The 12,012-nt window shown below is 39.5% G+C and overlaps 1 protein-coding gene across 1 annotated transcript in view; it reads left to right on the forward strand.

Annotated features, from left to right (window-relative positions):
- Positions 1–6,537, forward strand: part of CAV1 (caveolin 1) — a 19,338-nt gene extending 12,801 nt beyond the window's left edge. The window contains exon 3 of the mRNA XM_027666580.1: positions 4,197–6,537. Within this exon, the coding sequence (XP_027522381.1) occupies positions 4,197–4,538 (342 nt within the window). The 3' untranslated portion in view covers positions 4,539–6,537. The remainder of the gene's footprint in view (positions 1–4,196) is intronic.
- Positions 6,538–12,012: the final 5,475 nt, after the last annotated feature.

Consider the following 12,012-nt stretch of genomic DNA (forward strand, 5'->3'; position numbering starts at 1 on the left):
AGTTAAAAGTAGGATCCTTCATAGGAGTGGTTTAGTGCAGGAAGAATCTGAGCATAAGGACTTACCTGTACTGCTTGAACAGTGAAATAATTAGATCATTTCCCAGCCAGTGCATCTCTGTGTAATCTGTTAGCAGATGAGAAGTAGAAGAGCCTAGATTACCTCAACTCCTTGTCTATCTTTATTTAGACGTTGCTACAGGCGAGTCTGGTTTTGGACAGCGCTGCAGAGGTTTGCGTGCCAGGCATAGCTGGACTTTCTTGCCGTGTATGTAGTTTCATAATGTTCTTACGGCTTTCAAGGAGATAACTTCATTTTAACACTGTATTCAACTAAGAGTCTTTCGAGTTGTCAGGCTGTTTTTCTGTCTTTTCATTCACAGGTTCCCTTATTCAAACTAGAGTAATGTGGAACATGGGACTTGAGGAATAATAAAATGGGAAAGGCATAGTAGTGTTACATCAGCCATGGTTCCTACAGAGCCATCTATTCAGCTTCTGTGCATTGGTAGAAACATTCTGAGATTTGTTGAAATTGCTCCAAGAAAGTAACCGTGATAATTATTGGTGGCATGAGTATTTGCCATTTTCTTACAGACAGATTTATCCCTGAGTACTTTTAGGATAACTGTGTATGACTTGAGCTGGGAAATCCTGACCAAAGATACATCATAAATGTTCTAATATTGGCAGCATCTCCTGAAATGAAGACAGGGCTGTCCATCTGGAAATGTTATATGGCATGATTTTTCTGTCAGCTCCCCAGGATTAACTCCATGGACATTTTGCTGAAGACAACTGAGAATTGCAGTTAGAGAAAGTTTACTGTTTGATTTGAAAACCAATGAGTTTATTGGCTTCCATTTTCCAGTAAAACATTCATTACAGTGGATTATTTTGAAAGGAATCAAATTATGGACCAGTCTTACTGTATATTTTAAAAGTTCTAGAAAATTCACTTTAACCCATGGTTTCTTTTTGCATGCCAAAAGATGCTTTTCTGATAAAAATAGGTCCCACTTAGCTAGATTAAAGATATAACCATGAAAAGGCCCATGGAACTCAATGCAAACTTGTTTTCCTTCTGAGATTTAATATTTCCCTTACCAGTGAGTTGAAAAAATACAAGGTGGAGTCTACCACAACTGAACTGAATAAAAAGACTTTAGGTATGACACTGACTAGCCCTCAATGCTCTGAACTTCTAGGATTGGCTATGCTGCCTTTGCCAAGGATCACAACATCAACTGGTGTGAAGCATGCAATAAATTGTCATAAATTTTACAAATTAGGTCTATTTTCAATCATATAGTTTTTATGTAGTAATATTTTTTGAGATGCAATTTTCTTTGCTGTAATCATCCTGGATTTTGCCATCATCTGCATATTTTTATTATCTGATTGCAAGGCAAATGCTGATGATAAGCCAAGAACAACCATTCATTTGAAAATGAACTAACATGGAATGTGGGCTACCATGAAAAGTTTGCTTTTGAATAGCGGCAGAAACAGATTCTATAAATATGCTTACTTATGTATTCCAAAAAGAAAATATTGGTGCTCCATAAACTCAGGCATACATTTTCCCAGCTTGTGTACTCAGTTTAATGAGATTGATTTCAGTGGACAATGTACAGATCTTGAGATCATCTGGAGGGGCAGGAGGGGGAATAAATGTAAGACAAAATGCCGTCATTGGTAATAATGACTTCTCCATGTATACATCTACAACCTTTCCTTCTTTCTTTCATGATGCAGTCCTAAAATCCTGTGATTGATACAAGGACATCTGTGTTTTTCATTTAGTAAAAAGTTCACAATACATCTGGAAAAGTTTCTTGCTCTATTTTATTATACTTCAGCTAACTTTTAATGTCTCATGTAGATAATTATATTATGGTCAACATACTTCATAAAGCTAATTTTTGTCTGTTGTTTACTCTCCAGAGATGCACATTTATATCTAATAACCCCACAAAGAAAACAGAGAGCATGTTGTTGCCTGTGATGCCCTTCCCAAAATTAAAGCTTTTTCCACAAGAGCTTCAGTCTTGCACGCATTGAAATTACAGAGCCCAAATAATTTCCAATTTCATGTCATCACTGAGCAGTGACTGTAGTGTACTTCCTACATTGTCTTTAGACTGCTTTCAAGGAACCTGTTTTCCAAGATTTGTACCAAAAATTAATTAACCCACAAAAGCAGAGGTTATTGCATACTTGTAGAACTTTTACAGAACAGAACCATTATTCAAACTCTTTTAATTTTCTCATTTTGTAGCTATTACTTAAAATTATGCTATTCAGTTTCAGAAAGTCCAGTCAGACTTTTGGCCCTGCTTGCTGTTACGGGCAAGCATGTAGAGATGACCTGTGTTCCTTGGGTACTCCACCACTGCAGAGTCTCACATTGGTTTCTTAGTAGGTGGAATTTCAACTCAAATGCTGTCTTTAGGCATGATTGTGATGGTGATGATATGAATTCCTATCCCAAAGAATGACTTTCAGACCATTAGAACCTCCTTCAGAGTAGCAGACAAAGAGGAGGTTAATAGTTTGCATTACATTATGTCTAGAGAGAAGAACTGGCAGAGAAAGTGATGTTTAGGCACAATAATATGTCCAATTAAGCCAGCCTGATGTTAGGCATTCAAGATATTTGATATCACAGATGATTCAGAAATTTTCTCCCAAGGACGTTCAAGCCCTTCATATAAGATTGCACCTAGACTGTGCACTTTTGCTTGGAATTATGGTTTTTTGTTTAAGAAGCAAGAAAGTCCAGTGGTTTTGTAGTATTTTTCCCTTTGTTAGTAACTTGTGTTTGGAGGTGATACAAATTCAGCAGAAGAGAAGAAGGAGTGCTTTCCAGTTATTTTGCTAATCTCAGATTAAAAGAAGTGATAGTAAGCTTTTTCCCATTGTATAAGCAATACTTACACTGAGTGTGTGTATATTCATCTGCTTCCAGAGTGCTAAGGTACTATTGCACAAGTTTATGAGGTTGCTGGCCCGTATCATACTTACCCTGCTCTTGTAAATCTTCACTTTCAGCAGCGTTATCATCTCACTTTGGGATCCAGTCCCAGGAATGCAAATTCTTTTTTTTTTCATCTGATTTAAACAGTCATTTAGTTTCTTGCAGATGAATAATGTTGTGATGTTCTCTTTCCTGCTGAATGCAGTATCTATACAATTGGTTGTGCTAACTAAATTAAATATCCTGTACTGTGGGTTATATCAAACACATCTGTGTGACATGGAGCTGAACCATCATTGCAATTCTGTTAATTTTCTAATAGAAATGTTATGACAATTAAGCTTCCTGAACAGCTCAGTATTTCAACAGAGAGTGCTAAAATATGCCTTTTGGAATGCACTGCTTCCTTAAGTGACTTTTTGAATAGTCAAAACTACAAAATACATGGAAGAGTGTGTTCCTTCTAAATATTAACATGTTAACCTGACTATGTCTTTCATGAACAGAGTTGTCACATAAATAGGATAGGCTAGAACAAAATAACTCTAATGTGAATAGCCTCCTCATATTTAGTAAGATGAAAGAGCTCCCTAACACTTTAGGACTAAAGAGGAGCTCCACCTGATCCATGTCTAAGTCCATAATTTTATTTCTCAGTCTACTAGGAACTATCTATGCCTGTTTCAAAGCATGTATTTAAATAGCTAGCCTCACTGTTTATTCACTGCCAACATTCAGCAACGGAAAGATGGCAAAATTTGGATGAATAAAACAGATTTTATTGATACGTGCTTGAGGTGTGTAAAAAGTCAAAGTAGTGACTCCACTCATAAAGATGTAAATGAGTTAGGTAATGAAAGCGTGATGACTCTACTCACTTGGCTTGTCCCTTAAGTGGACTAAAGGCACTGCATACCTTAGGGCTGTAGGAGATGAAGAAAATATATTCAGCTTTGTGAAAAACTCCCATCTAGAAGTTAGATGTCTAATTTAGAGCTAATCGTTGAGTCTCTCTGCTGGTCGATGGAAAAAAGATAGTTACTGAAGATTCATTACCTAAATGATGTGTTATAATGGGTTGAAACCATGTTGGGATGTAAGAAGCACATGCTTTAGTGTTTTGTTGCAGGGGAGCATAGCTCTCTAGGAAAGGTGTTTCTGGAATACACCCTTGATGCGAATATCTGACTGACCTGACTTTGTGTTCTTTGCTGCAGATCGATTTTGAAGATGTGATTGCTGAGCCAGAGGGAACACACAGCTTTGATGGGATTTGGAAGGCCAGTTTTACCACCTTCACTGTAACGAAATACTGGTTTTATCGTTTACTGTCAGCAATCTTTGGTATTCCTATGGCTCTCATCTGGGGCATCTACTTTGCCATTTTGTCCTTCCTGCACATCTGGGCAGTGGTCCCATGCATAAGGAGCTACCTGATTGAGATCCAGTGCATTAGCCGCGTCTATTCGATCTGCATCCACACATTCTGCGACCCACTGTTCGAGGCTGTAGGCAAAATGTTCAGCAGCATCCGATTCACAGTACGGAAAGAGATTTGAGGGACATGTCAAAGAGAGCCATCAGCCTAGGAAGGGGGTTTTTGTGTTGTTTGGAGTGTTTTGGTGCCAGTTTCGTGTTTCCCAAAGCAACATACAGCAACTGGTGGTGGATATACTGGCCCAAAACAAAGAATCACTTGCTCAGTTTCTTTTTCTACTGTTTATTCTTACTGGACTACTTGCCTTTTTTTTTCCTTTCTTTTTCCTTTTTTTTTTTTTTCCCCTCCAGTCTGCATTTCAAACTAACCTTAAATGGCTATTCTTCCAAGCCAGCTGCATATCATTTTGCTGGACGTTCAATTCAGAGATTGAAGTGTTGTTGGATGCCTTTTTATCTTACCCTTCATTCCTTGTGAGATAAATCCACAGTGATACTGAAGAATGACAAAAATGCTTTCCAACACTATAAAGCCATTCATTTTATTGTGGCCAAAGAGTGCAGAGCTATCGCAGCAGAATGAACGTGACCAGCTGGCAGGTTTTAGCAGAATGTTCTTTTTCAATTGGATTGTCAGTTGACTGCAGCTATTTACAGTCATGGTCAGATATTGTGCACTATGAATAAATTAGTTAAGTAAACATATTATTACTGCACTAGTGTATGTCCTGAAAATTTAACACTTTATCAGGCTATAAACATTGACACCTAAAAGCTTTGGTGGGTGCCTTTCTGTCTCATTCTCTCTTGGAAGTTTGCATCTAGTTGTTTCTCAGTCTTTGCTAGGATTGTAGAAAAAAACTGCAATTGAGAGCTCTAAAACTGGTCATAATGGAAATTTTTCCAGACTGTGACTTATGACATGTCCCTTAGCGACCATTTAGGTGCTTATGTCATAGGCTTCTGGGGTATTTTTGCAAAGTGTTCTTACAAATGCATATCGCAGGTATGCCAAAGATAATCTTGAGTTTCAAGGAAAATGAAGGTGTGCCAAACAAGCCACAGGAGGCCAGGGAGGAGCTGTCCCTGAGAGAAACTTTTCCATCATCTTTCAAAACTTCCCTATCAGTAGAAGTCAGCCTGCCACTAGCATGTAGATTGTTTTCAGGATGCTTTGCTGAGTTTAAACTTATCCATCAAAAGAGATGGTTTAGAATATTCGCATTTGTGTGTTGGTTTGTTCATTTTTAGCTGACCTGCCACATCAGGAAGTCTTAGAGGGTGTTGTGTGAAACTACCGTGTTGCAAAGTGGAAGGCCTCTGTAGCAGAGCCTTTGCAACATGTTCTGATGCTGTGACCTGCAAGAGCTTTTTGCCCTCATGATAGTACTGTGTTCAGAGATGCTCTCTGCATCCTCATCAGTGTGTGTGAAGCATTTGTAAAAATAGTTGTGAGGCTAATCAGCTTTACTGTAAAGCAAGCTGGGGCCTGAGCCTGCTCCAGCTGCAATTTCCAGCAAACCAGTTCTTGCCCTCCAGGTGTGCAAGATTTGGCCCTTGGGATGAACATGGAGCTGTCTGGTACACCTATAGCTTTATTATTTAGCGCTGATATTTCACATACTGCTTTACCTAACATGGGAGAGCCTTTGGTTCTATTTCTGCCAAAGCATTGAAAACTTTAGGAAATGCTGCATTTTTTTAAGGGGGAGGGAAGGGGGAAGAGGGAAGGGGAGAGAGGGTGCACAAAAAAATTACAAAACTATTAACTACTATTTGCATTTAAAACAGACACTGGTATGGATATAGTTTTATGTTTTTCTATGTACATAATGAAGAGTGTACTATTATAGATTTTTTCAGTATTAAAAACAAGCAAGATTGTAAACAAGAAATATTTTATCTTTTTATGAGGAAAATCACTCTGAAAGAAACCTTGATTTACGATACAAACTGTGTATCCTGAAAGATGTCTGTTCACTTAGATTCTTAGTCCCTAATCTAAATACATTGCTGATCCAAACATTTACATTATTGTTATACGCTTACAGATATAACTGGCACTTTTTTTAAAATTCTGCATGTACATTAAAGACTACAATAAAAAGATGCTTAATGATAGCTCCTGTCTGACTTCTCTTTCCTTGTGGACAAACATTGGTCAAAGCTTTCTTTGTCAGTCCAGTGGAAACAGGATTTTTCCTAATAAAAGCTCACTAGCTGAAGCATTTAATGTATGGAAATAGGGGAATGACAGCTTTTATTCAGCCGTGCAAAGACCTACCTTGTGACAGGACAGGTTTTTTTCTATGGTTTTATTGCACAATACCTGTCACGCTGTTAAGTTAGTATACACAAAAGCCCAACAAAACAGGCTATTACAAATGGCTTACAAATCTGTTAACAGTATTTTAATGTTCAAATGGCAGATAACAAATAAATGTAGTCGATTGTATGTTTTCCAATAGCAGAATAGTGTATTTAGCAGTGGTTAATAGGCCAGTGGTAGCAAGTAGTGTGTTGAATTGGACTGTGAGAAAATGTAAAATATTGTAGAAGATAAAAGGGAGGTTGTAATGTGAAAGTAAAGCAAATACACCTTCAGTATTCAAAAATATCTTGACAAAGCCTGATATATTTAGGCTTAACCATTTGTAATGTCATGACTACAAGACTCTTCATGGGAGAGATGTACAAATTCACACTGTGATCACACTGTCCCTGGCACTTCGCTGAGCAGCAGTCACAGGGCTGTGCTGTGGCTGGATCTCATATCAGTGCTCCTGCTATAACACTTAAGACCTATACAACAGCCATGATACAACCCATAGTAAGATCCAGTTTTATCTACTAGAGGATTAGACATTGGGTGTTGGACAGTGGCACCGGCAATCTCCTGTCATGGCCGTAAATGTGGTGTAGACTGTCTTACACTGCTGGATACAAAAGTCAGGACCTGTGTGCTCAGGTGGGCTCAACATCTCTTTTTCCTCCTCCTAGAAAACTTTCTTGGCTGTCGTTGGTCACTCTTCTCATCCTCTGAGTCACCAGTTCTTAAAGTTTGCCATGTAGCTTGAACTGTTTGACTACCCTGAGACCATGTATCAGGGAGCTGGACACTCCAAACCAGCTGGAACACTCAAGTATTGAGAAATGAGAAAGTGTCAATTGTCTGGCTTTGTGGTTGATTCCTCTGATTGAACTTTATTTTATTGAGAACAAACTAAATACAGCCATTTTATTAAAAATATTTTTATTGGAATGAAGTTGCAACAAGATATAGTGACAAACCTTAGGCTTTTAATAATGATTGAGAATTTCCATAGCTGTACCCAGGCTACCTTTTGACCCTCTCTTAGGTCAAAATAGAACTTGCCTTTGTTCACTTGTTTGCTTTGATTGCCTCATGTGTCTCCTGCATCCCCTTGTTTCCTCATCTCCCAAGGAGGGGAAAAGAAGCACAGATTAAAAGTCTTTGCTAGGCTAGAACACCTTTGTTATCTTCATTTATGTCTTACAAACTTTGATTTTTTCACTTCATGTTACCTGGCATTAGGACATCATGCAACATAGGATTTTTTTATTTCTATCTTGCTCTTTTCTGTAGAAGTTTTAATTAAAATTTCACTTGTATAGTAGAATCAGCACATCCTGTCTCAAAGATGCTTTTTTCAGTTATGGCCTTCTGAAGGCATAGTGGTAAAATGCACATTCGATAACTATGACAAGATATAAATGCACAGTATTTTCACCAGATTTATAACTACTTTTAATAAGTAGTGTATATATCAAAAATAGCGCGGCCAGCAGGCCTAGGGAGGTGATTTTCCCCCAGTACTCAGTACTGATGTGGTCACACCTTGAGTGCTATGTCCAGTTCTGGGTCCCTCACTGAAAGAAAGAGATTGAGAGGTGCTGGAGCATGTCGAGAGAAGGGCAATGGAGCTGGTGAAGGGTCCAGAGAGCAGGTCCTGTGCAGAGCAGCTGAGGGAGCTGAGGTTGTTTAGGCTGGAGGAAAGGAGCCTCAGGGGAGGCTACCTGAAAGGAGGTTGTAGCCAGGTGAGGGTTGGCCTCTTCTCCAACAGGACAAGAGGAAATGACCTCAGGCTGCACCAGGGGAGGTTCAGATTAGACATCAGGAAGAATTCTCCCCTGAAACAGTGATCAGGCCCTGCAGTGGGTTGACCCTGGCCAGGTACCAGGTACCCACTAAAGCCGCTCTCTCACTCTCCTCCTGCAAGTGGACAGAGGAGAGAGAAAAAAAAACAGCTAAGGACTCATGAGTAGAGATAAGAGCTGGGAGAGGTCACTTACTGATTACCTTCACAGGCAAAACAGACTCAAAGCGGGGATAGTACTTAAATTTATTACTTAACAGGATAAGAGCCAAAGAGTGAGAAATAAAACAGTCTTAAAAACACTTTCCCCCCATCCCTCCTTCCATGTTCTCCCTCCTCCTCCCAGTCATGGGGAATGGGGGTTATGGTCAGTTGTTTCTGCTGCTGCTCAGGGTCTGCTGCTCTCCAGCAACCAGAGCTCTAGATGTAGCTTGCCAGATGTACATGTGGCCAGAAACCCTACTGGTAGAAAATTCCAAGTGAAAAAACTGATGTGGAAACTAGCCAGTGCAATTGAAAAAAAAAAAAAAAAAAACAAACCAGAAAAAGGAATGTCATCAAATGGAACAGATATATTCTATACAGAGAACAAGTGGATGAGAGATCTCAGGGTTCTACCTTTCATACTCAAGGAATGACTCAAAGCACTTTCATCTGGAAGTGATGGATGGAGATTTCTGAAAGAAAAAAAGGAGAGGCATGACTCTTCATACCTTTTTTCAGTTCCTACATATAACTTTTTGCAGGTAAATTTTGAACCAAAAGAGAATATACAGAAGAGCAAATATGAACACAGTGATAGGTGCAAGTAGACACAGCAATAACCAAGGCATTAATGTATCATTAAGATATGCAAACTCCTACTTAAGTGTGAGGTGCCTTGAAGGGAAATCACTAGGTATGGTCAGGTAGGGTTATATTTAAATGCAGAGATAAGTAAGCTCAGAACTTACCTTGGATGTGGTATGTACGATCAGATTCATACAGCAGGAGCCTGGCTGGACAGACAACAGGCCTGGAAGCTGTTTCCTATCCTTGAGAAGCACACTTGGAAGCAGGCTGGGGAATCACCCTGAACTGCCAGCAGCAATCAGACTCATGCATGAAAACCCTCTGCATGCAACCCCAGTGCGCAACCCAGATGTGCTGGTGGGTGATGCTTACCCTGTGTTTCCTGTGATAAGCATTTGCTGCCTTGCTAGATTACTCATATTACAGATATGCTCTGTCTCCCTGACAGAAATCTTCTGTTGTAGCCTAGATTCTTTGCAGGACACTAAATAATAATAGGAACTGGCAATTGAATAGAGCATATGAGTTCTTGCAGGTTTAGACAAGTGCCTTTGACATTTGTTCATACTTTGTCAACTCCTGACTTTTAATATTTCAGCTGGTACAGTATTTTATCTCTTTATTTCATGATATGTAGACTCCAATTCAAATGTTACAGACATTTGTCAATTCAGCTGTCTTCTCTTAACAAAAGCAGGTGTTCTTACTCTGTGCTAAAGAATGATTAATGATTCAACTACATTTGAAAGCAGCTAAAATTCTGCTTTTTCATTTGTGCTGAAACAGCCCAAAGAAACCTATGACACAAAGACGCTTAGGGACAAAAAACTGGAACAGTTTTTGTCGTATTTTAGCAGGATTGGATCTTTTGGTCTGAATTTGAGTATCTTTGGAGCATCATTTCTATAGTTTAAAAAATTGCTTTGTGTATCTCTAAAAAATATCCTTTGAAGGATGCCACTAAAAATACAGATTTACTCCTCTAGGTTGCAAAATTGTCTTACCAAATACCAGTATGCAGCACAGAGAGGTAAAAGCCAGCACTCTCCAGCTCTTCAGTAGAGTGAGGAAAGCCTTTCTGTTGCGGATTTCTCAGAAAAACTTGGACCTCGCCATGTGTCAGTTTACTCCTTCCTAGCTGAGAGACTAAAAATTTTACAATTGAAACTACCTTGTTGGTAGATAGTCATTCAAAATGAAATAAAAAATCCCGAACACCAAACTTAATTTTCAATGACCTGTTGCATCATGGATTACTGAGGACTGAAACTCAAAGCAACCCTGTTGCTGATAGCAACAAGAACTAGACTGATATGCAGAGGGATTCATCTTAGCACTAGCAAAAGCCTCCAGTTTGAATTCTCAACTTGAGTCTTGGGGTCACTGAACCCTGACTCTCAATAAGCAATATTTGTCATTTAGAACATTAAGCCTGTATAGAGACAAGAGAAAGTAAAATAAACTTGGGAAGAATTACAATGCTGAATTAATCATATATTTTTTTAGCAACTATTAAAGGCTCATGCTGTATTTCTTTGCACTAAACCTTTTAGTCAGTTTCACAGTGCCCACAACCATGGTACTTCCTTCAGCTACTGCCCTTTTGTGGTCACTACTGACATTCCAACAAGCCCTTCTCCCTATTTCACCATCAGCGTTAAACCACCACAACATCCAGGAATATCTTCATTCACCCAGACTAGCTGATAGGAATGCTCAGCCCTACTCCACTTGTTTCAAGACACTTACAGGGAATTCACAAAGCCATGCTACTCTACTCAGCAGCTTCAGCTCAAGGTATTTCTTTCCCTCCAAAGCCACCTCCATATTCACTCATGACAATCTTGCAGAAGGTCTACAACTTGCAGGAGTCTCAAAGAAAGTCCTTGCTCTGTTTCTGTTTTAATCTCTGTTGTACTCTGTCTCTATTTCAGCATGAGCTTCCAGCAGTTATGTAGATGATTCTCAATAGAAAGCTTATACAAATAGAATCACAGAATCAATTAAGTTGGAAAAGACCCCTGAGATCATCAAATCCAACCTTAGACTGAACACCACCAAGTTAATTAGACCGTGGCAGCAAGTGCCACATCCAGTAATTTCTTAAACACCTCCAAGGATGGTAACTCCACCACCTTCCTGGGCAGCCCATTCCAATGCTTGATCACCCTTTCAGTGGAGAAATTCCTCCTAATATCCAACCTAAACCTCCCCGGGAGCTGCCTGAGGCCATTTCCTCTTGACCTATTGGAGAAGAGGCCGACCCCTACCTTGCTACAACCTCCTGCCAGGCAGTTGTAGACAGCAATAAGGTCCCCCCGGGCCTCCTTTTCTCCAGGCTAAACATCCCCAGCTCCTTCAGCAACTTTTCACATGACTTGCTCTCTAGACTCTTCACCAGCTTTGTTGCCCTTCTCTGGACACGGTCCAGCACCTCAACGTCTTTCTTGTCATGACTGACCCAGAACTGGACACAGTACTCAAGGTGCAACCTCACCAGTGCCGAGCACAGGGGGAATAAAAGCCCTCTCTAGCTGATCTTCTCCCTATTCCACAATATTTCATAAGCTTCTCGTAGGTGGAGCTTGCATTCTTTTTGTCTCCATTTACAGACACCAGCTTGAAACAAAAAGACTTTATTCCTTTAAGGAAACCAGATTAAATGTGGTTAAAACCTACTAGCTAA

This window comes from Corapipo altera, unplaced genomic scaffold, assembly GCF_003945725.1.
Source record: "Corapipo altera isolate COAL_440 unplaced genomic scaffold, ASM394572v1 1, whole genome shotgun sequence".
In the NCBI taxonomy this organism is placed as follows: domain Eukaryota; kingdom Metazoa; phylum Chordata; class Aves; order Passeriformes; family Pipridae; genus Corapipo; species Corapipo altera.